General features: G+C 43.0%; 1 protein-coding gene across 21 annotated transcripts in view; it reads left to right on the forward strand.

Moving 5' to 3' along the window:
• Nucleotides 1–209: 209 nt before the first annotated feature.
• Nucleotides 210–25,735, forward strand: part of LOC110496316 (myocyte-specific enhancer factor 2D homolog) — a 29,140-nt gene continuing 3,614 nt past the window's right edge. The window contains exons 1-12 of one of the 21 annotated variants that reach the window (XM_021572138.3): nucleotides 210–425; nucleotides 14,133–14,510; nucleotides 16,917–17,120; nucleotides 17,540–17,683; nucleotides 17,953–18,166; nucleotides 18,849–18,905; nucleotides 20,799–20,980; nucleotides 21,444–21,473; nucleotides 22,336–22,462; nucleotides 22,924–23,077; nucleotides 24,638–24,706; nucleotides 25,204–25,251. In XM_021572138.3, the coding sequence (XP_021427813.3) occupies nucleotides 14,457–14,510; nucleotides 16,917–17,120; nucleotides 17,540–17,683; nucleotides 17,953–18,166; nucleotides 18,849–18,905; nucleotides 20,799–20,980; nucleotides 21,444–21,473; nucleotides 22,336–22,462; nucleotides 22,924–23,077; nucleotides 24,638–24,706; nucleotides 25,204–25,251 (1,283 nt within the window). In that variant the 5' untranslated portion in view covers nucleotides 210–425; nucleotides 14,133–14,456. The remainder of the gene's footprint in view (nucleotides 426–14,132; nucleotides 14,511–16,916; nucleotides 17,121–17,539; nucleotides 17,684–17,952; nucleotides 18,167–18,848; nucleotides 18,906–20,798; nucleotides 20,981–21,443; nucleotides 21,474–22,335; nucleotides 22,463–22,923; nucleotides 23,078–24,637; nucleotides 24,707–25,203; nucleotides 25,252–25,735) is intronic. The other 20 variants (XM_021572141.3, XM_021572143.3, XM_021572144.3 and 17 more) reach the window with 20 other exon arrangements.

Consider the following 25,735-nt stretch of genomic DNA (forward strand, 5'->3'; position numbering starts at 1 on the left):
TTTGGAAAAGGTAAATACCAAAGCGGAGGGATACAAACACCCTTGTAGAACATGGCCGTCATCTCATCTCTTTCATGCCCTGCCCATGTACAGTAACTTCTACTGTGATTGGCCTTGACGTTATAGTATTAGCTTCTTATTGGCTTTTTACAAGTCACTAATGGCGTTGAAGCTATAGTATTAGCTTCCCTATTGGCTTCTTACAAGTCACTCATGCACTGGTGTCGATGACGTAAATTGTGCACTAGGTACACTGTATCGTTTGGTTGAACTGAATAGTTACATTTTACGTTAAACGGAAAAGGTTAGAGTGGATTTCTCTAAAGAGACATCGATCATGATTATAGCGCTTTGTCTTTTCATTACATCTCTATTTTAAGCAATTCCTATATCTTTTCACACCATTGTCGATGTGATATTTCAGGGTAAGTGGAATGATACATTTGCTCTCTGCGTATTTTTCTTTGTAAGAAAACGAATGCTTGTTTTAATCAAACAATTGTTGTCAGACGGATAGTTTATAATAGGCTAATTTGTATTGACAACATGATTCACCTAAATTGTATTTTGATTATAATTTGTCGGCCCAGTAGTCGAATTCATAGCTGACTAGATGGTTGGGTTGTATTTGTCGGAAGAGTTGAGGTTTTCAAGCAAGGTAGGCTAATGGCTGTCGGTCGGAGTTCGTCAGAGATCGTGAAATGGCCTAAAGAGCACCTTCGCTAGACGACAGATGAACCGTTCCTCCATGATGGTGTGAACAGTGAAAGCTCTCGGTTTAGAACGGAAGAGGTGCGTGCACGTTGACAACAGGGCCACAACCAAAATAAGAGCTAGAGCGAGCTGTCACCAGCGGATACATTTTCTGCCTATCAGTTGCTGCGTTAACATCGACTCTGAAAAATACGAGGTCAAATCATGACATTAGTGATCTCTAGGTCGTTAAGACGGAGTTCTAGAAAGAGGACAGATTTGGATGACCGTTCAAATGTATTTTTCCCAGTCGGAGCTAGTTTTTTTTCCGAGTTCCCAGTTGTTTTCAAGGCTCAGAAGTCCGAGAATTCCGAGTTCCGAACTCTCCGTTGGTTTCAAAACAACTGGGAACACTTGCCGCGTTCAAACAACTGGGAACTCGGAAATCTCCGACTTCAAGTGCGTTCAAGTCCACTGGGAACTCGGGGAAAAAACGAGCACCGACTGGAAAATCGTTTAAACGGTCATCCAACTCGGAATTGCAAGTCGGTAACGCTGGCATTTTTATACAACTTTGTTTGCCAATTATTTTTCTAAGAAAATAATAGGTTACACTTCAGGCTACAAACAGTAGGCCATATATTTCCCCAGGATTAACAGCAATATTTTAATTTTCAATGTAGCTGTCAGTGACGAAATACTCAGGTAGGCTAGCTATCAATAGCAAAACATAGATGTCAGAGCATGCTGATGCATGAAGTTTGACATATTTATTTTATTTTTTATTCTGCCATTTTCTTTACATTTTAAAATCACTATACCTCTTCAAATCTCATGTCATTATTGCACTTTGCTGAACTTTGTTTGAATGTTATTCTTAAAACAAGCAACAAATCTCTCATTTGTGATACTGGGATTTGGAGATCATGTGCACTCTGTACCACATACAGCATTACTTTAATACATTCTATGATTACATTTTGAAGGAGAAGTTGTTGCATGAAGCCTCTTATGCAGAGATGGGTCTTTTGAAAGAACCTGGAAGGCCTTGAGCACCATTAAAATATTATGGATTTTACCTCGCATGGGGGGGAATTTGCTCAAATCTCTGTGCGCATTGTCATAGTACAGAGGGTAGGGATTCCCTAGCTGTTAAGCCACCTAAATACTGTACTTTAGTTAATGCGTAACGTCTTGACCCATCAGCAGACATTTAATATTAGATTCCGGGCCTTGATTTTTAGATTCATAGTGGAACATTAATCATTTCAATATCACGTGACCTGAAAGTTGGCAGGCATGTTGTGTGGATGGTCAAATCATTATTTTTTTGTCACATGCGCCAAATACAACGGGTGTGGACTTGACCATGAAATGCTTACGTACAAACCCATTCCCAACAACGCAGAGTTAAAAAGTAAGAAATGTGCTAAATAAAAGGAAATAGTAACACAATAAAATAACAAGGTCCAGGGATACGAGGTAGTTGAGGTAATTGTGTGTAGAGTTCAGTGAGTGTGCCTAGAGCCAGTGCAAGAGAGTCAGTGGAAAAAAACAAAACAATACAAGGCTGTCAATGCAAATAGTCCTGGTAGCCGCTTGATTAACTGTTCAGCAGTCTTATGGCCTGGGGGTAGAAGCTGTTCAGGAGCCTTTTGGTCCCAGACATGGCACTCCGGTACCACTTGCCGTGTGGTAGCAGAGAGAAGTCTACGACTGGGGCGGCTGGAGTCTTCCACAGACACTGCCTGGTATGTATGTCCAGCTGTAGTCGGAAGTTTACATACACTTAGGTTGGAGTCATTCAAACTCATTTTTCAACCACTCCAAAAATGTCTTGTTAACATGGCAAGTCGGTTAGGACCTCTACTTTGTGCATGACACAATTTTTCCAACAAGTGTTTGCAGGCAGATTATTTCACTTATAATTCACTGTATCACAATTCCAGTGGGTCAGAAGATTACATACACTAAGTTGACTGTGCCTTTAAACAACTTGGAAAATTCCAGAAAATTATGTCATGATTTTTCCATGATGTCATGGCTCATGACATAATTTGAGTCAATTGGAGGTGTACCTGTGGATGTATTTCAAGGCCTACCTTCAAACTCAGTGCCTCATTGCTTGACATTATGGGAAAATCAAAAGAACTCAGCCAAGTCCAAAAAGTGCACATCAATCCCAGAACAACAGCAAAGGACCTTGTGAAGACGCTGGAGGAAATAGCTACAAAAGTATCTTTATCCACAGTAAAACGAGTCCTATATCGACATAACCTGAAAGGCTGCTCAGCAAGGAAGAAGCCACTGCTCCAAACCCGCTATTAAAAAAGCCAGCCTACGGTTTGCAACTGCACATGGGGACAAAGATTGTACTTTTTGGAGAAATGCCCTCTGGTTTGATGAAACAAAAAATGGTCATTATGGCCAAACAGTTCCATCATTATGTTTGGAGGAAAAAGGGGGACGCTTGTAAGCCAAAGAACACCATTCCAACCGTCAAAATAGATGGCATCATGAGGAAGGAAAATTATGTGTATATATTGAAGCAAGATCTGAAGACTTGGTCGCAAATGGGTCTTCCAAATGGACAATAACCCCAAGCATACTTCCAAAGTTGTGGCAAAATGGCTAAAGGACAACAAAGTCAAGTTAATGGAGTGGCCATCACATAGCCCTGACCTCAAAACTATAGAAGATTTGTGAGCAGAACTGAGAAAACGTGTGCGAGCAAGGAGGCCTACAAACCTGACTCAATTACACCACCTCTGTTAGGAGGACTGGGCCAAAATTCACCCAATTTGTGGGAAGCTTGTGGAACGCTACCCGACGCTTTCGACCCAAGTTAAACAATTTAGAGGCAATGCTACCAAATACTAATTGGGTGTATGTACATTTCTGACCCACTGGGAATGTGATGAAAGAAATTAAAGCTGAAAATAAATAAAATCATTTTCTTTACTATTATTCTGACATTTCACATTCTTAAAATGAAGTGGTGATCCTAACTGACCTAAGACATGGCATTTTTACTAGGATTAAATGTCAGGAATTGTGTAACTGAGTTTACATTTATTTGGCTAAGGTGTATGTAAACTTCTGACTTCAACTGTATGTATGTGTAGATGGCATTCAGCTCGTCTGGTAGGCTGGCATCACTGGGCAGCTCACAGATGGGTTTCCCTTTAATCCGTGATAGTTTACGAGAGATGGAGTAGGATTTAATTTGAGTCATGTAGTTATCACAGTTCAATCGGTAAGGCTCTTCTGAATGCATTGTCACTTTTCATTCGTTTCTAATAAACTCATTCACATCTCTTCCTCTCACTGATCAGCATGGCAGGTATTTATAGGGTGGTGTCAATGTTACCTCTTCAGCTTAGCATCACTTCCTCTCCTATTACCAAGTGCGCGGAATGTCATTCACCTATTAAACTTCAGCCTATGAGCATGTCACTCTAAGGAAATTCCACCACGATTGCTGATTTAACCTATTGGCTCACTCGTGCAATAATCACCATCCTTTCAATCAGTGGGCATGAATCTAGGGGAGTATTTGTCAACTCAACCTTGTCTATAAACTATCAAAATAAATAATGTCGCACACTCAGAGTATAATCTCCCAGCAATTTAATGGGTATATACCCGAAATGTTAGTAAATACCCATTAAATTGCTGGGAGATTATACTCGGAGTGTGCGACTTTATTTATTTTGATAGTTTATAGTTTATTCGCCGGTAGTCAGCACCTCCATACAAACTATTATTCTGGGTGTGCACCGGTTCATGTTTAATTTTTTTAAAAACTCAACCTAGTCTCCAACTTGTTTTGCAGCAAGTCTTCCAAGGACCATCCACCTCCCCACCAGATTAATAACCTTATGGCCCGTCATTGGTACTCTTTTCCCCCAGTGGGGAGTGGGGGTGGGGGGGGGGGGTGGGGGGGGGGGGGGGTGTCCCAAACCAGCTGCCCTGTCTCTGAGGAGCATTCCTCGGAGACGAGGTCTACCTCAGAATATAATAAGGAATTTCAATGAATAGTTTCTGTCATTCAGTTAAGCCTGTACTCGATTGAACTGTATTGTTTGATGGTTCGTCAGAGATCGTAGGGGGATTCCCTATAAGCATCTGGATTATTGTCCCGCTCCTTGAACGCGGCAGCTCTACCCTTTAGCTCAGTGTGGATGTTTCCTGTAATCCATAGCTTCTGGTTGGGGTATGTACGTACGGTCACTGTGGGGACGAGGTCGTCGATGCGCCTATTAATGAAGCCGGTGAATGATGTGGTAAACAAATCAATGCCATCTGATGAATCCCGGAACATACTCATTTCTGTTAGCTGAACAGTCCTGTAGCTTAGCATCCGCTTCATTTGGCCACTTCTGTATTGATGACGTAACTGGTACTTTTTGAGATTTTGCTTGTAAGCAGGAATCGGGAAGATGGCGCTATGGTCAAATTTGCCAAATGGAGGGGGAGCTTTATGAGACTGCATTTTGTTGTTGTTGCCTGTAGTCGCACAGGTGACCTGCTGGTAGAAATGTAGGTAATACGGATTTCAGTTCACCGGCCATGAGAAGCACAGCCTCTGGATGTGCATTTTCTTGTTTGCTTATGGCCCTACACAGCTTGTTGAGTGCGGTCTATGTGCCAGCATAGGTTTGTGATGGTAAATGGACAGCTACGAAAAATGTAAATATTTTTTAAATAGTATGGTCTACAGCTTATTATGAGGTATTCTAACTCGAGTGAGCAGAATCTCGAGACGTCCTTGTTCAGCCACATATTGGAGAAACAGGATACAGTTCTTCAGACCACATCGATAGGATAGTCTCGACTGGAGTAGGTCCAGTGATTGCACGTTCGCCAATAGAACGGAGGGTAGAGGCGGTTTGTCCACTCGCCAACGTAGTCTCGTCAGGTATCCCGTACACCGTAGTCTCGTCAGGTACACCGTAGTCTCGTCAGGTACACCGTAGTCTCGTCAGGTACACTGTAGTCTCGTCAGGTACACCGTAGTCTCGTCAGGTACACCGTAGTCTCGTCAGGTACACCGTAGTCTCGTCAGGTACACCGTAGTCTCGTCAGGTACACCGTAGTCTCGTCAGGTATCCCGTACACCGTAGTCTCGTCAGGTATCCCGTACACCGTATTTTCCTTTTTCGAGTGTCAGCGATGAGCAGTTTGTCCTTCACCGCCAACTCGTTGAAGTAGAGGTTAGAGATCGCTGCTCTGATGTTCAGAGGCTCTCTTTGGTCACGTGAAACAATGGCGGCAACATTATGTACAAAAGTTACCATCATTGCAAAGGAACAAACAAAATGGCCCAATTGGTCAGGTGCCCATAAAACGGCTGCTATTCCCTCCCAGCTAAGAACCAGGTCCCAAGGGATCTTCGTCTGATCCCAATGCTGCTTCTGGGGTAGGAGTATGCCAAACACAGCCTTGTGCTTTGGGGCCAGTCTGAAGAATACTTGATCATGTAGATTTCCCATCTCTTTGGGTCATTTAAATACATTCTTGAAAATATACTCGTCTAACCCAACATAGGTAATGTGCTACAATGTAATCTCATCATGGTCATTGCGAGCCATACTTACTTTTGGAGCTCACTGTATTTCATACTGCATTGGGACAGTGACAATTTGTTTTGGCTCTGTAATATAGCACTTTGGATTTCAAATTATATAATGACTGAGGTTAAAGTGCAGACTGTCATCTTTAATCTGAGGTTTTTTTTCATCCCATATTGGGTGAACCGTTTAGAAATTACATCAGTTTGTGTACATAGTCCCCCCCCAATTTTAGGAGGCTAAATCTATTTGGACAAAATCACGTGCATTAAAGTTGCGAAAGGTTTAGTATTTGGTCCCTTATTCCTAGCTCTCAATGAATGCATCAAGCATTTGACTTTACAAACTTGTTGGATGCATTTGCTGTTTTTGTTTTCAGATTATTTTGTGCCCAATAGAAATGAATGGTACATCATGTGTTGTGCCATGTTCTAGTCACTGTTATTGTAAATAAGAATAGAATGTTTCGAAACACCGCTACATTAATTTGGATGCTACAATGATTACATATAATTGAATTGATGATGCCCAAGAAGATGGCATTTGGAGGATATTTTGACATGGGTGTTCGTCGAGGGTTGGCAAACCGTGCCAGTAAATCCTCCAAAAACTGGCTTTGAGGGCATTATCACTTTTATACAATTGGTTACCGACATATTCAAATAAGGATTGACATATTTTCATTAGTTATTTTGATGAATTTATTCATACTATTTCATCCTTCCACAAGATATAGTCTCGACACAAATCTAGGGTTGCTACCCAAACCAGCTGGTTGTTCCTTCTATCGGTTCGGTTGCTAGGAAACGACCCAGTCATTCAGTCTTTTTGTTCTGCATCTATGGACACGACCAAGTCGTTCGTTCTAAATGTTCCACTGCCATACTAGCTGGCAATCGTCTTATCCCTCGCTTGCTTGCTAGCTAGCCAACTACGGCTAACTTAGTCATGTCAAAACGTGCTGCCAGAATAACCGCAAAGTAGCTTCATTTGCATTTGTTTAAACTGTTTTCTAGTGACATTTATTTGGATACCCCCATAACAATGAGGTGTGATATAGCCTGGCATAGAAAATGTGCTCACTCGTCAGGACACTGTTGTTCAGAGGAGCTAGCCAACAACACAGCAAATAGAATCACTTCAAACTGAAGCTGGAAAGACTGCAAACTAGCCGCATCTTGTTCCATTTGACCTTTTTTCAATTGACATTTCTTTGTATATATCCATAAAAATGGTGCCAACTGATTCATAATTTCTACTGGCTGAAAAACGCTTCCTGTCTGTCTCTTCCCCCGATATGCTCATTACTACTGGACAGCTGCAGATTGAATTTGATTAATGAAACAAAGTTTCAAATGTCAGAGAGACAGACAGCAAGGTTTATACAAATCTCTGCAGTTGAAAACTAAATGTTAGTCTAAAAGAAATGTGAGAATGTCTAGATGTATTTTTATAGTGGCGATCAAGTTAATGACTTGTCTGCTTGGGCTGATGAGACGGTGGATTCCGCAGTCAGATGGAACAGAGTAAATAGGCATTTGAACATCATAGCTGGTGGTAATTTGTGGAATAAATTCCGTCTGGAATGTGGTTTTAACCAGCATTCAGGATTAGACCCACCTGTTGCATAATCCTGAATAATGAGTGAGAAAGTTAGACGCACAAATACCATACCCCCAAGACATGCTCACCATTACAATAACACAGGAGGTTAACGTTTGTACGTCTAACTTTCTCACTTATCATTATTCACGTTTCATTCAGGATTATCCGTAATCATGGTAAGCATCCACAATAATTAGTTTAGTCAGGGCTATTCTTATTTGCAATAATGATCTGAACCTCAACCCGGAAATGCATCCAACTCATTTGTAGAATCACAAGTTTGATGTAGTCATTGCGTGCTATGAATATGGGACCAAATAGTTAACTATGTACAAAACATGCTGCGATTTCTACATGGTTCCCCCAATATGGATGAAAAATGCCCTTCAAATGGGGAACAGAGGTAAAAACAACTGTCACTGTCCCAATACTTTTGGAGCTCACTATAGTTTGCTACACAAAACATCAGCCAGAGTCAAACCAACTTTTGATTTTGTTGAATTCACGGGATGTAAAAAAAACAAACAAACTGGTTAAATATTACAAAGAAAACAATAGAGCACACATGAAAGCTGTTATCAGAAATAGCCTAATTATCAGAAACCAATGTAAACTTACAACCTTCAGAACACAGTATCACAATCCACTCTACGCCATCTGTGCTAATTGACAGACCAAGAGACTAATCTGTCACTTTGTGAGATCTTAGGGAAGTTGCTGTCACAGACGGCCAGTTCACTAGTCAAGTAATTGTACATGTGACACACCTCCCCACCAATCTATATCAATGAACTCAAGTTAACCAAGAAAATCATTTGTACAAAAAACCACATTAACCATGTTGGTCAAAAAGTTAATTAACAATGTTAATTGTAAACATGGTTTCTCTTCACCAAATCTTCAACAGGAACAGTAGCGCCCACTGATTTACACTATAGGATGAACTATAGGGAACGAGATGAAGGCTGGCATGGCTTGTTTATATTTACAGTTGGCCACAGTAGTAAAACGTGTTCCTCTTCTCCTGTCAGTTGTCTGGTTGAACTAAAGGAGCAGCGGCCCTGAGGGCTTAACGATATTTGTCCTCATATGCGTCAGGATTGGATTGATCTCAGAAGAGATGAGTGTTTTTTTTGGGGGGGGAAACTGTTGGGAATAACAGATGCTACACCTCTAAAACCTTTGTTAGATCTTGTATCGTTAAGAAGGCAGGTCCATAGCATAGTGGCGCGAAATAATTGGGATTGAGAATGTTTTGCGGTTATCTGGTGTGACAGCACTATGTAACAGGGTTTTTTTCTTGATCAAAAATGGGCTTAGGTGGTGGGTGTGGTGTTCTTTTTATATGCCCCCCCATATTGGCGGTGTAGCCAATTCTACATATTCTAGCAATTCTACATATCTCCATGAAATTGTGAGACATTGTTGCCGTTTTTAAAGCTTATTTCCTACAATTCTACGCTTTGCCATGGCTAATGATGTATTATTTTGCTCAAACATAAGAACAGAATCTATTCTGCTAAATTGTTTTTGGAATTGTTTCTTTTTTCCCTTACTGTCTAGCTTTTATTTAGGTGATTTTGTTATTTCTCCAAATATTATTTAAAAATAGAGTAGGTCATTTATCTTTTCTACATACTTTCTGGTTGTAGTCATTTTAGGTTTACACTGAAAGGTTTTTCCATCCCGATTTTTAACATAAAATGTAGATATTTTACTGTTTGGGTTTAGGTGACCCGCCCAAGGATTCAATGGCAGACAAATCCCTTTTGTAATAATGCTCACCATGTGCTCTTATGGTCACACGCTGACACACCAGGAACTCACTTATTGCCACAATTTAGTTCGCACCTGTCATGTTCCGCTATTGTGTTAAGACCTGACTGCCATACCCTTGACAGGATCTGTGAACGCTCTTCCCTCAAGAGTTTGCTATGGGAAGCCAATGTGACAGGATTCATTGCAAAGAGACTCCATGTAGCCCTGGTGTGTGAGACTTCTGGCGCGTGAGGAGATTGAAGGTATCGGAGGTCATCTCCATCAATAGAAAATGTCAGAGGAAAGGGATGTGAGGCGACCAAGGAAAAGTCTGAAATTCAAGAGAGCCATAATAAAATGAACATGAGAGGTTATAGAGGGAACCCAGTAGGCCTAGGTGAGTGTCCTGGTGGGATAAAGGGTGAGCGATCAAGCAGGTGAAGCTGTATCTAAAAAATACTAATTATCAGCTCTCTACCTCTCTGCATGTAACCCAGCAAAGTCTTTGCAAACCACTAAATCTAGACTCACGAAAGAAGACAGAACTGTCATTTTCTCAACCTTTCCTCTACTGTGAAGTAATAACGACAGATCCCTCCATTAGCTGGAGTCAGATAGCCGATGAGTACTATAAGCTGTCCACTTCAAGGCTTGGTCCTCATTCTAGGGCTTTGCCCACATTTCATTGACCAATGTGTAATCTGCTGAAAGGTCTGTGCCACTAATTACTGTACACCATTCAAACCGACAGATGCCTCGCCTGGCTTGATTGTGCTCTCTCTCTTTTAATCAGAGGACATTTTCACGGGTTGCGAAAGCAGTTTCAAGAGGGTGTCCAGGCAGGTCGATAGAACCAAGGTGACTGAAGGCCTGCCCTTGACAGATGAGGCGTTCTCTGTAAGGTCCATTTCAGACTAACATATTTTTCTGCCCGAGCCCATCCAGTGTCTGAGTCTGGGCTCAAGTTGAAAGCCACGGCTCTCCTTTAGCTCGGAGGTTCCTGTAATGTCACTGTCAGAGTGAGCTCGGTTCTGCTCTGGCTCAGCGTGTGTCGAGCCGCGGCCTCATTATCTTTGCGTCTAATCAGTCCTCCAGCCAGCTCTTAATTGAGCCATCAGCGCCTTAAGGGGGAGGACGGATGTGTCAATTAGAGTAACGAGTGGGAGTAGCCATGCCAAGTGCAGCACAGGGAGGACATGCCTTGCAGAGCAGAATCCTTGTTCTGGTTCATTCTACGGCCAATCCAATAGACCAACTATAGCCGAATATGTCAGCAAAGTCAAGAACTTGTGAGGTTGCAGAGTTTTTACTCCTCGTGTGTCATTCATTATATTATATTTTTTTAAATGTTGATTTTGTTCTGTGGTATACTGTTGGGGTTTGGCACATCCACAACTTATTCACCAGCCGCTGTTTACTATTGTTCTGTCGAGAAAGGGGGCAAGTGCAGAGGCTAAATTGTAGAACGGGAGTTCTACTGTCTAGGATTCCCATGAATATGGGTACATAAAAAAAGTCATTTTCTTGCCCAATATGGATATAGTCACCTACATGCAGTTTCCCTCGATGGAGTGTCACATTGTGCCATATGCTTTTATTTAGATGAAACACTCTGGAGCGAATGTCATGTTTGATAATGGAAATGATCACAGGGAGGAACACTTGGGTGTTTTTGGAGTTAATTTTCCTGTCATGGTCAGTGTCTTCAGACTTGTTAAGTGTCTGTGACCTACATAGGCAAAGCCCTGCTCTAACATTGTCTTTTAATGGCACTTGCCATCATATAAACACACAATTTAAGTTTGTTTTTAGTCGTGGTATTGGAATGGAGAGCTTTGGTGTATTTATCATTTCTGATGGGCTGTTTGGGCAAATTAGGTCATGTTTAATTTACTGTAAATGTGTTTGTGTTCACATGAATGTAGTTAGCAAAGTTGTCATCAAGGCAAAGGGTGGCTACTTTGAAGAATCTCAAATATACATATATTTTGATTTGTTTAACACTATTTTGGTTGTGTTTATTTAATAGTTTTGATGTCTTCACTATCATTCTACAGTGTAGAAAATAACAAAAAACCCTGGAATGAGTAGGTGTGTCCAAACTTGACTGGTACTGTACATTGGCAGCACATTTCCCACCCAGTCCTCACTTTCCCAAGACCTTTTAAAGATGAAATAAAGCTGGTTTTGTGGAGGACCTAAGTGCTCTCCACCAGCTACAGAGTTGGCTTTGCATATTTTCCATCTGGCCTCACAATGATCCCACTGAAAAGCTAGGGGCTTGACGGGTCAGCGCTTGAAGGGGAAACGCTTTTGGCATTTACATAACAGCCACAAGGCTGTGTTCATGTGTAGATAAGTTGCGGTGGCATTATTGGACAGTACAATGACAGTCGCCTGTCATTTGGCGTAACAGTTCGACACCATCACATTGAATGACAGACAGGCCGATCATTCAGTGTAACCGAATGGTTCCATATTCAACGATACGTGGTCGCTTAGCATGTAACACAAACACATGGGTTTAACATGATTCCATATTATCCTGGAGTACTTGGTTGGTTGCTAAAGTGAGCTTTAGTTTGGCTACATCATGCCAAGTTTGTCATATCAGTCCAAACCATCAAACAAGTGTGGCTATAGCACTGTGAGCACACAGTGAGGGGCCATGACAACCTTGCGTGGCTGTCAAGAGACCTGGCAGAAGAGTGTGAATTCTGAACACGTTCCCCCTCAAATTGAAGCAGTCTTTAGAAGCAGTGAAACATGCGACTTGTGAATATGAAGGTGGACGGCACAGACCCGTGTACTAAAGGACACAGGTCACAGGCCTCTCTGACTGAGGTGGGGGTTACCATGGTCTGTGCAAATTTACCTGCTTCCCTTTTCGGTCATTGGTTTTAGTGCAGTTTACCTCAACATCGATCCTGGGGACCCACTATGCAGGATTTCCCTCCGGCTGAGCATTAATTGGACTCAATGCGTCTAGGGAAGCTGCAATACTGTACGACACAAGGAATACGATTGGGATAGAGACGCTTTCCCTTATGCTTCTGATCCCAGCTTAGGGAGGACACTAGGCTATAGCCTGGGTTTGTATTAAAACCACTCGTGTATTCATAGAAGCCTAAACACCAAAAATATATGGACGGTACAAACCAGTGCCAAATAACAGAGGTTGTTCATCGAACTCCGAGAACAGCTAATTGAACACAGTTTTACAAAGAGCCCCGTAAGACCCTCTCGAGATGTGGGCCTAACTTACAACAGAGTCCTATGAGAGGAATATGAGGATGTATTTAATGTAATGAAAATGTATGCTGAATGGAAAGGAACCCCTGCTAAAAGAGTAAACACATTGTGTGGACTATGGTGAAGAAGAATCCGCTTTGTTCCAGGTTCAATGGCTTTGGGCTTTGGCAGGAAGTGCCTAATGTTAAGGGGGATGGCTAAAACCGGGCATGCATAAATGTTCTTGGCGAATGAATGTGATTCTGATATCGGTTTAGTCATTTTAGGTCCCTCTTCAGTATTCAACGCTTGAAATCACTGCAAAATGTTTTTGAACCACATTGCTTCACCCACCAGTCTCAGGTCCCAAGGAACAAGGTTTGACTCCAGAGTAGGAAATTGGCCTTGTTGCTTCTTCTCATCTTGTCATTTCACTTTAGTCTATGAAACCATCACGCTACACGCTAATATGCTACAGACTTCTAATCTATCAGGCTCACCTGGAAGTGTAAGCAACCCAAATACACCCCCCCTCCCCCCATGTGTGTAGTGTGAACACAGGTATTTTTTTTAGATGCTTGCCGTAATCCGTCCGTCTTTCCCTCTGACGTCCTTGTGCTTGGGAATTCCTCTACTGGGCAGCTAGCGCTTAGTGCGCCACCCTGTTGTCACAGACCAGCCTTGGTGAATTGAAGGCTGTCGCTAATAGGATGGAAGCGCTAGCGGCGGTTAGCATGCCTTTCCTCAGTGTGAGGCTGCGGGATCACTCTCTGATGGGGAGGAGTGACAAGGGCAGGGTGACATCAGAGCCTTTCTGACACTGAGCTGTGGGGAGTATTTTACTTGTCTTTCTCTGTGCGTGCCTAAACTGACTGACTGGAGAAGCGTAATAGTTGTGTGTGTGTGTGTGCTCAGACAGGTCAGACTGCATTACCTGGGCTATTGTCCTTGAGCCATAGGTTTTGAAAAATGACATATTTCTCTCATGTAACTGGGTCCACAGTACTTACAGACATGTTAACAGTGAGTTGTAGTATTAGGAGCAAATCTGCTTTGTTGAATCAGTCCAATTAATACATTTTATATTTTATAGCCTGCGGTTACTTTAGTTGTCTTTCAGTTAGTTTTATCCCCCCCCCCCCCAGTTTCTGAGGCATTTTAGTCACATACAACTGAAACATGGCATCTGTTCTATGAAAACGCACCATAAGGGTTGTTTCCTGTGTGTACCTAAGGAATGTAGAAGTAACTCTCTCTCCCCTCCCTTTCCAGGAGTGACATCGTCCTCACCACAACGGTCGAGAAACTGGTGACCTGAGTGAACAATGAACTGAGGGCAACCCCCCCACCCCACCCCTACCCCTCCCCCCCACCCCCCTCTCCACCAGCTCTAGCAACAAAAAACCCTCTGGCCCGTCACCCCAGACCTGGGCAGAGGAGTGTGTGCGCGCGTGCGACTGCGTGTGTTTTCTGAGGCTGCCCGTGCTCCAGAAAGAGCTAATAGGCTAACCTCCCCCTCGCCTGAGAGGAGGCCCTTCTGACCTTTGACCCTGTTTGACTGACCCCAGCCAACAGTCACCACCACCACCAGGAAGCATGGGGAGGAAGAAGATTCAGATCCAACGGATCACCGATGAGAGGAACAGACAGGTGAGATTGGAGACACGGCCACATCTCAAAGTCTGTACCAACGCTATTGTTGTTTTTATAGTCGAGAAAGATGGGGCCTTGTTTCTTTGAATACTGAACAACAAAAAAAAGTAATCCTTCCTTCCTCCCGATCCAGTTATACCCAGGTTGACCCATGAATGTGTTCGCCCACCAAGGCCCATTTGTCACCATGGGCTAGATTCATTGTTTGTACCGGTGCAAAGTACGTACCTGTTTAAATAAATTGACCAAAAACAGTCAAATAGAACTGATGAGAAGGAAAAAGAGCTTACGGTTAATAAGACTATAACGATTTTTAGCTTGTTTCATTCTGAAAATAACAGGTGCAAAGTTGGCATGGGCTGTCTACCTCGGGGTATTTGGAAATGGCCACGGGATGGTTTTTCAACACCATCAATGCGGTTGGAACTATTTCTTTGAAGTTTTTCTGTAATATTTGTAGTTTACTTTTTACAGAAATACATGAAGTCAACTTGTGCAGTATGTTAAAAGATAAAAGCCGATTGCGTTCTTTATTTCACCCGTCACATTATTTGACATTATGAAGCTTACCATAGATCCCCAGAACAGTTGAGCCAGTCACGTGTCTGTAAATAGCACAACTAGAGAAAGCGGGGGCAGGTGAGTCCAGCGGTAGCTCCTACTTATATATGTATCACTTTGAGTTGGACTGCCTGTCTTTTGCAATTACATTTTTTTTGTTTGCTCTCGTTAGCCTGTTTAGCTAGCAGCCTCCATGGAAATTCGCTATTATTTGGGCTAATTTTGATAGCATTGTGGTAGTTGATGCCCAATGGGCTTTTTTTGTGTTTTGGCACCCCCTAGTGTACTAAACCGGTAATACCTTAACTCCCGGGTTGTATGAAGGATTATATGACATGAAAATTTGGCTACTGCCCTACCCAAGTGCAAATGTATATCTTTCTCTATGTTAGTGTCACTGTGCCCATTTAACCAACATCGTATCAGTGTTGTAGTGTAATGTTTCTGTTTTCTGGGTTTGTGCAGAGTGTATCGTGGTTTGTTTGAGGGTGTTTTTGTGTTTGACGTGAATGGAGCGCTCGTGCACCCATGGCCCTTTCTGAGAGTGCATAGTGTTTCAGGCCGAGCAGGCACAGAGTTTAAACCAGCATGGAGTCAACCAGATCACACACAGCTCTGCGGACAGCTGCTCCAGATAAATCAATCCACCCACAGCAGCTGCAGGCCAGTGGACACAGTCATATCAGGGATAGAAGTTACTGATCTCTCTCTGTGTGTGTGTTTTGAAATGGTAAAAGTGTGTGAGTGAGATTGTGGCCGAGTGCAGGGGTGTCTGTGTGCTACTGTTTTGGGAAAAATGTGCAGTTATACAGTATGTGCAAGTGAGTTTCTCATTTTTCAAGGAGTCACCTGTTACGGTTCTTGTTCACAAATAGGTATAGAGTTAACAACAACCACCCTGCTATTGGACTGATGTTCCGATTTTTAGATGAATTTGTTAGTCATGAATGGTTAAACATGAAAATAATCTTCCTGGTTGTACATAAGCAAAATACATAAAACCGGTACAAGGGCTATGGTCGGTTTATGTCAGTTATTCAGTGACAGATGTTCCTCATTCACATTCCTACATTCCTCCCCAATAACAACGGTGATTGCCTCCAGTAATTCAGAAATGTACACACACAACATGGATACACGAAACGCTCAAATCAAATCCAGCATTGCTGACCAAAGGTCACGTGTCACTACAGTGGCGTTGCGTAATAGCGTATTACAAAAGCATAACCCCAGTAGATGTTACACCCTTCCTTGTCCTCTATTGCTCTTCCGTGTGCTTGTGCGCACTTGCTTGCGTGTGCGTTTTGTGTCGTATGTGTCAGAGGATATTAAAGGCCCTTATCAGTTTTATCATCAAATCATCTCATTTGTATTTTAATGGATCTGAGAAATGGGGAAGGGGGGGGGGGGGGGGGGGGACTGTAATTAGTTGGCAAAGTTGGGACATGTTCATTCGGCACAAAACTGAAGAAAACAGTCTGAAATGGAGGGAGATGTTTTTTGTGGCACAATGTTTTGAAGCATTTTGCTACAGTGTGCCCTAATGAAAACGTCACTGAAGAACCTGACGGTGGCACCAATTTTAAATGAATAGCAGGTAAAGGAAACCCACACTGCCGGTTCACTCAGATTTGTCACGCCGCCGGACGTGTTAATGACATGAATTTACCCTCTACAGACACACCACAACTCATTTTCACGCCTTCCTTTCCGCAACCTCCGCAAGCTCTTCCCATCACCCTCCATTATGTTACTGCGTAAAGGACTTTGTGACAATGCTGATGGCCAAAGTGCTTATATTAATAAATGTGATAGAGAATAAATAAATCTCCTCCCATCCAGGTGACGTTCACCAAGAGGAAGTTTGGCCTGATGAAGAAGGCGTACGAGCTGAGCGTGCTGTGCGACTGTGAGATCGCCCTCATCATCTTCAACCACTCCAACAAGCTGTTCCAGTACGCCAGCACCGACATGGACAAGGTCCTGCTCAAATACACCGAGTACAACGAGCCCCACGAGAGCCGGACCAACGCTGACATCATCGAGGTAAAGCAATCACAAAGAGCCATCCGCCTCTAACCGTACCACTTTTGCTTGAGCCTGCCTGGAATGCCATGTGGGCAGGATTTGCACTTTTGTGACTATTCCTTTGGTCCCACTGCGCCAGGCAAGCTCAATCACGCACAGTTAACCGCTTTGAACCCAGTTCTTGGCAGAACAACGAACCGTATTTGCAGCCACAGTGTGGTGTCGCCTTTCTGTAGCCTCCAGTGTTGTGGAACGCAAATGGCAGCCAGAGAGGGAATGGGAATTTTGTCTCAGAACTGAGCTGTGTGTCTTCTTGCCAGATCCGGAAGTCTGAAACTCTCGTGTGCACTAGTTCATATTCAGCCAGACTAACCTCCACCTTCCGTGTCATCTTTTCCTCTTGTCTCCCTCCGCTCTTTTTCACCCTGTCATCACAGACGTTGCGAAAGAAAGGCTTCAGCGGTTGCGAAAGTCCCGAGCCGGACGGAGAGGACTCCATCGACCAGAGCCCCCTGAACGACGACAAATACCGCAAGACCACCGAAGACCTAGACATTCTCTTCAAGCGCTACGGTGTCAGTGTAAGTATCTCCCTCTCTCACTATCTCACCCAATCTAAAACCCCTTGCCCTTAGCTTGCCACTATCCCCTAGTACGGCTGCTAGTACTGGGATAGGTCAAATAACTGTCCTGGCTGGTGGTACTCAAATAGAGGTTTGAGGAACACTGGTGGAAGCTCCCTTTCACCTAGAGCAGTATCAAACTGCTGTTCTTTCATTGTCTATCAAATATCAAGAGGCCTGAAACATGGTTGAAAAGTACTAAGTGTCAATTCTCTCATCTCTTTCAGTCCTCGGTCCCGCCCCCCACATTCTCCGTGCCCGTCACCGTCCAGGCCTCTACTCAGAACACATTGCAGTTCAGTAACCCTGGGAACGCCATGGTGACCACCTCCTACGTGACGTCGTCATCGCTCTCTGACAACCACCACCTGTCACCCCAGCCACCGGCGCTCCAGAGAAGCACAGGATCTCCCGGGTTGCCACAGCGACCGGCCAGCGCAGGTGAGCGAAAGAGCGGGAGGGCCTTCTACTGTGGCATGTGGAGGAAATTAGGTTGTCATCTTTTCTCTCCACACAAACTCTGTGCTCTGCCATAACCAGGGTCATGTTCATCATGACATGCAATGGAAAACGTTGGTGTAAAGTAATATACTGCTTACTATGCTATTATATTCGCTTCTATTATGTAAAATACAAACTAATCATTAGGCCTATGTGATCTTGCAAGACACACTTGGACAGTAGGGCAAGTTTATTAATTGCGTCGTAGCTTACCCGAGCCCCAAGTCCATAAAACTGTTTTGAGGACTGCCATTTTAGCAACCACTTGTAGGATTTTCTGTCTGCGGCTGTTCTGTCGCATCTGGCCCGCTTTTAAGTGATTATCGCTCATTGGAAGTATTTGAAAGTATATATTTTTTTTAAATAACTTTTATAAATAGCTTAGCATTTGAAAATATTTGGATACATTTCTTCTAAATACATTTATTTCAAATACTCCTAGGACCTGGGTTCAAATGCATGGGAGCATTTCTTTATATTTGCCAATACATTCCAATATTCAACTACTTGTATTTTCAAATCGAAAATATCTGAATACTTGTAATAAACATTTACATTCCGTGTCCTACTAGTAGGAATGTTCATATTTTCCTTGCTCAGCCAGTGTTCATCATTTCAACAGGTGCTATGCTCGGCGGTGACTTGAACAACTCAAATGGCGGATGCCCAAGTCCAGTCCGTGAGTAACCTTGACAGACTACTCTACAATAACACTGCTGCTGACAATATTACGCTCTAAGAAATCGGCGTACCCAGTGAAAAACAGCAAATTAATCTATTATCTTAGGCGCTAGACACAAATTCCCGTACTCTGATTTTGCTCCCACAATGATTGATTGAGATGTTCAAATGACAGAAAAACGTTTCCAAAAGTCTCAATAAATATCAGCATTTTGGAAATGCGGATGTTGCTTAAAAAAAAAAAATGAAGCAAAGGGCCTGCTAGAAGACTAGAAAAAGGAAAGTGAAAAACATTTTGATGCTTGACACATTGCCAAGAGTAATCATATACTCCACCCAGGTCCTTAGCAGTTCCTCTCCCTCCCTTCTCTGTCATTAACGTCAATGTAATTACTGGGACTGCCCTGAATCATCTGGGAATGTTGACGTCAGCTGGCGTGCCTGGAATCCCCAGCACTTTCCTGGATTGACACCGGAGCAATGCAGGAGGGTGGCAGGTAGAGAGGAAGACCCAGAAGGTTCAGGTGTCACTGTCAACCCTCCCTCGGGGAGAAATCAAATCTAGCCCCAGGCTTTTGGACAGAGGCGTGCCTAGCGTTATGGTTGAAGCATGCAGTCCAGGGATAGCTGAGGATATGATGTAAAGACATTTTGTCATGTTGTGTGACACGCACGTCAACATGTTTTTCACAGCTCACGAGCCATGCGAGATGACTACGGACACACACACACACACACACACACACACACACACACACACACACACACACACACACACACACACACACACATATATATATATATATATATATATATATATATATATATATATATATATATATATATATATATATATATATATATTTGAAAAACAATTTTATTTATATATCAAAGCATTGTTTGTCATCGAGTCGTGTGTTTGGGAGTACATCCAGTGATGTAGTGCTATTTATTTTATTTTTAGGTGCAGGAGCTATAATTTCTCAGTTTGTACTGACATACTGTATGTAGTCAATTGAATATCCATTATAGAATATGCATAAAATACATCCTCCAATTGCAACGTCGGCCTATGCCCACCACATTGTCTCAAGAAAATGTTATATTTCGAACGGAGATGGGATGTCATCACTGCATCTGCAAGCCAATCATTTGATCTCAATCAGTTTCATGGGAATGTGCATTTAGAATCTTCTTGAGTGAATGTTTGGTGAGTGAATCAGAGCACACGGTGTTCAAACTATTAGTCTTGTATTTTATTTTCAATCCAAGCATAGACTCTATCCTGCCTGGTGGCGCACACTGTTGAGTTTTGTCCGGCATGATCAGTGAGCTAACTATCCTAAAAGCTCCTAAGAAAGCGTTTTTGGTGTAAAGTAATATTCTCTAGGCTTACTATGCTATTATATTTGGTTCTATTATGTAAAATACAAACTAATCATTAGGCCTATGTGATCTTGCAAGAGACACTTGGACAGTAGGGCAAGTTTATTAATTGCGTCGTAGCTTACCCGAGCCCCAAGTCCAAAACAAACTGTTTTGAGGACTGCCATTTTAGCAACCACTTGTAGGATTTTCTGTCTGCGGCTCTTCTGTCTCATCTGACCTGCTTTTTAAGTGATTATTGCTCATTTAGATGATCGCATTGCACAAACCATGAAGTCTGACCCTCCATCTAATTTCCTCAGAGACCATATAGGCTCTTTGCTGTATGTCATATATAAGGTCCTTTTGAGATCGGTGATCATGAAAGAAAATACTTAAAAAAAAAAAAAAGAAATTACTTCTCCTAAGTACACTAAACAATGATTGCTGTGCCTAGGTGTTGATTTACCTACAAGCTGTTTTGTCATTTATCTTTGGACGTTCTCTCTTCCTTTTCCCCCTTCAGCTAACGGATACATCAGTGCCAGGGCCTCCCCGGGCCTCCTCTCGGTGTCCAACGGCAACAGCCTGGGGAAAGTAGTTCCGGCCAAGTCCCCACCTCCGCCTCAGAGCCCACAGATGGTCAACAGCCGCAAGCCAGACATCCGGGTAATCACCACTCAGGGTGGGAAGAGCCTGATGCAGATGGTGAGCTCAACCATGCCGAACCAGGTCTAACCAGGGCCAACCAGGCTTTACCAGACTAAATGGGACCCGTCTGTGTTTGGACACCTTTTTTTAATTGCATCAAAATAATAATTTACAGAGGTTGTGAATATTTCCCTTCTACAAACTTTGACACTTATTATGCACAGGTTTATCTCAGTTTCGTAACGAGTGAAATCTAGCATGGAAGTTCCAGATTGCCAAAACACAACCTGTGCAATCTAGAGTAAGCAAAGGTTATATAATAAAAGATTGTATTATACACTATAGTATATCTGTAATATATATATTATCATTGACAAACAGGACCTTTTCTTCTCTATGAATACTGTCTTCTCTCCAGCATGACCTTTTAGTCAACGGTCGGTCTAAACTAGAGATGACTGTGTTTTGAGTTCAGAGAAAGGTCAGTGGTGTAATTATCTCCGCTCCCGTCCCTTTGCAGACAGATGATGAGCTGGAGATGGTGAGCGAGGTGAATCTTTCTCTCCCGTCACTCGCATGTGTCGATGACTGTTGACCACCCCCCTCCATTCACATGGTCACAAGTGTGCAACGCAACTCGTCATTTAAGCCCAAAGTATAGATGGTCTCTGTCTTTAGTCCAGTGGCATGTGGCGGTATGGTCATGAGTTTATGGTTGCCATCGGACTGCATGTGGCTTTAGGGTCGAGGTTATGGGATTCCAGCATGACTGCATATCGTCATTCAACTATGATCAGTCTGTGTATTTTAAGGGGGAAAATAAAGGTAGCTTTCAAGCAACGCTAGCATCGATCAGTGGGAACGTTAGCAGCAACTTTGGACGATTTTTCGCCGCACACCTCATTCGGCTCATCGACATTGTTTGTAGGCCCATTTTCTTCCGTCAAACCCTGACACCATTGGGTAGCATGACGGGTGTCATTTCCCTCGGCAGTTTGCCACCACCTCGCAGCACGTTCCCTGTCCATCTGGAAACTGCATGGGGTTACCCAAACGATGAATGGCACACATTGAAAGGGATAGTTCACTTTTTGAAGTTTGCTTATTTCCAGCTAGAAATTTTAAGTGAACTTTAAGGCTCGCGTTCACCTGGCAATGCCACCACTACTATTATGTGTGTTGATGCATGATGTCTCAAGATGTCTCCCAACACCACCTCTACCTAATACGAGAGACATTTTGAAAGTCGTAGCTTGTCATGAATCCAACCGTGTTGACATTCAAGCATGTCAAAAGTTCCATTCATTGAATACACGGGTTTTAAACATGTCGCTCAGTTCTGTCCAACACCAAGGTTGAATTTCTTTGTTTAGTTGGTCTAACAGTCTCCCTCTCATCTCCTTTCATCCCAGAATGCCCAGCGTTTGGCCGGTGCACAAGTGACCCAGATGCTCACCACACCGGTGGTCTCCGTGACAACGCCCAGCCTCCTGGCGCAGGGGATGCCCTTCTCCGCCATGCCGACAGCTTACAACACAGGTTACCTGAAGCATGAGCAGATAGCTACAAATGCTTATACGTGCTTGTATTGTGTATATACCAGCGGAGGACAGCTCATAATGTCTGGAATGCAGTCAATGGAATGGCATCAAACCCATGTGGTTGATATCATTCCATTGACTCCATTCCAGACATTATTATGAGCCGTCCTCCCCTCAGCAGCCTCCACTGATATATACTGCACACACACTGTAGGTCAGGATTGCACAACTCTGTACACAGTCCTTCTGGTTTTCATTTCTCCCTGACACTTGATGTTATCGAAGATCAGTAGTTTCAGAGTAGCAAAGAGCGAGTAACAACGAGCTGCAAAATGCACCACAGCTGCACAGAGAGTTTGAGTTCCTATATACAGTAGATTAAGTTTGATTTAATAAAAAAATGACAGCACATGTAAGGAAATGTGCAACAGTTTTCCCTCTGTTTTTCGCTTCCCTCAGAATACCAGCTGACGAGCGCTGACATCACCGCTCTCCACGCCCTGGCGTCGCCAGGCGGCCTGCTGCAAGGCAACGCGCCATGGCAACAGTCTTTATCCCAGCAGCAACATCAACAACAGCAACAACTTAGTCTGGCGTCGCTTAGCAACTTGGTGTAAGTCCATCCTTGCATTGCCACGTCACAAAGCAACCATGAAGCCCTCCTCCGTTCTCTACAAACCAATTGACGACTGTCGACCTGTCCATCAAAAACACTGACTGACCATTCCTGTCATGTAGCATAGTGTCCCCGTATCATTTGTAGCTGCAAGCAATTCACATTCTTTGGAAGGGGTCTGTGAATTGGACTTTTTCCACATCTTGTTACGTTACAGCCTTATTCTAAAATTGATTGTTTTTTTCCCCTCAACAATTTACAATGTCAGTTTTTTTTTTGTCTTTATGGGATATCACGTTTTACATGTATTCAGACCATTTACTCAGTACTTTGTTGAAGCCCCCTTAGCAGCGGTTATAGCCTGGAGTCTTCTTGGATATGACGATGGGCACACCTGTAATTGGGGAGTTTCTCCCATTTCTTCTCCAGGAATGTTCGATCGGGTTCAAGTATAGGCTCTGGCTGGGCCAATCAAGGACATTCAGAGACTTGTCCCAAAGCCATTCCTGCGTTGTCTTGGCTGTTTGATTAGGGTCGTTGTCCTATTGGAAGGTGATCCTTCGCTCCAGTCGGATGTCCTGAGCACTCTGGAGTACGTTCATCAAGGATCTCTCTGTACTTTGCTCCAGAGAAACTCTGGAGCTCTGTCTGTCAGTGACCATTGGGTTCTTGGTCACCTTCCTGACCCAAGGCCCTTCTCCCCCGATTTCTCAGTTTTTCTAGGAAGAGTCTTGGTGGTTCCAAACTTCTTCCATTTTAAGAACGATAGAGACTAATGTGTTCTTGGGGACCTTCAATGCTACAGAAATGTTTTGGAATCCTTCCCCAGATCGGTGCCTCGACACAATCCTGTCTCGGCGCTCTACGGACAATTCCTTCAACCTTATGGCTTGGTTTTTGCTCTGACATGCAATGTCAACTGTTTTATATAGACAGGTGTGCATTTCCAAATCATGTCCAATCAATTGAGTTTACCACAGGTGGACTCCAAGTTGTAGAAACCTCTCAAGGTGATCAATGGAAACCGGATGCACCTGAGCTCAATTTAGAGTCTCATAGCAAAGGGTCTGAATACTTATGTAAATAAGGTATTTCTGTTTTAGTCTTTTAATATTTAATAATTGCAAACGTATATAAACAGTTTTTTCTTTGTCATTATGGGTTATTGTGTGTAGATTGATGAGGGGGGAAAAAAACAATTTAATCCATTTTAGAACAAGGCTTTAACGTAACAAAATGTGGAAAAAGTCTTGGTCTGAATACTTTCCAAATGCACTGTATTCCTTTCCTCTGATGGGGCACCAATATGGACTGTCCTATTATGCTGCGTTCTTACTCCACACACCGCTTTACGATTGCAGCATACAGGAAAGCTTATTTCCTTAGAACCTGCAAAGCTGTTACCGGGCGGGTCTTCCAGGCCTTAAGGAGAGAAGTCACGGTTTGTCCCAAACGGCAGAGGTCAAAATGGATCCCGCTGCTTAGAACCAATACCCCAGCCGCACACACACTCAGCCTCAGTAGCCTGTGTGACTGAGTGTTCTCTCTTGTCCACAGCATGTGGGGCATGGACAAACAGAGTGGGGAATTGTCTAGCCAGATCTCCAGTCTGGCAGCCAATCTGAGGTGAATGTGTACCTTCGGGTGGTTGGGGACTGTTCTCTATTCTATGTTTTCACACAATCCCTTTTCAGAACAATGTTATTCAGGACAATGTCAATTATACTGTACTTACACACACACACGTGCGCAAAGTCTGTTATTTTAAAGGGAGGGAGTTGCCTTTTCCACAGGGTGACATATTAGCATTATCCATAGGACTGTCTAACATTGAATCCGGCAACACTGTCCAGAGACCACATATGAAAATCATGAAATGTAATTTTCCGCACCTGCAAATGTTTTTCATGCTCCTATATTTGAAGAAATGGGATTGGGCTCAACTTCAATCTATTTATGATCTCTCCATAAATGTATTATCCATCTATGCTTGTTTAAATTGCTGTATAGATGGATAGGTAGATTGTTGAATACCCATACACCCCTTGCACACTTCTCACATGCATAGCTACATACTGTCATTTCCTTTTGCAAGTGTCTCCAATGTTTTTTTCTCCCCACAGCGCCTCGCAGTCCAACCTCCTCTTGGGTAGAGATGAGTGGTTGGGCCGGTACTGTATTTGTCCGTACTGTGTAATGTCTGTGCGCTTTTGGCTGCCCCGGCATGTCATTTCTGTGATGGTGGTTTCCACCTTTTTCTTAAACTGGTGTAAGGTTACAAAATTCTGGAAACTTTACCACAGTTCCCAGGTTTTTCAGAAATTCTGGAATCCTCCATCCGGAATTTCTGAAAAATCAAGTTTCTGGATGATAATTTTCGATAGCTGCCATGATCCCTTTGCCAAATCACCTGCCATACACAGGCAATTTCATGCTTTTTTTTAATGCTGTTGCTTGTTTTTGTATGGATTTTGGGAGCTTGAAGTTGAATTTTGCTTGTCAATTGCTTGGAATGGATTTGATCATTGACTCAAATGGTGTTGCTACCACTATGCCTTGTTGGTGCTCTTTGTGTCTGAAACTTCACATCAGAAGCCTGTCACTATGCTTGTTTTGCAGTTGATTGTCAGGTGAAACTGACTCTCATCCATCTTG

Source organism: Oncorhynchus mykiss, chromosome 18, assembly GCF_057628025.1.
Source record: "Oncorhynchus mykiss isolate SJ-2025 chromosome 18, ASM5762802v1, whole genome shotgun sequence".
Taxonomy (NCBI): domain Eukaryota; kingdom Metazoa; phylum Chordata; class Actinopteri; order Salmoniformes; family Salmonidae; genus Oncorhynchus; species Oncorhynchus mykiss.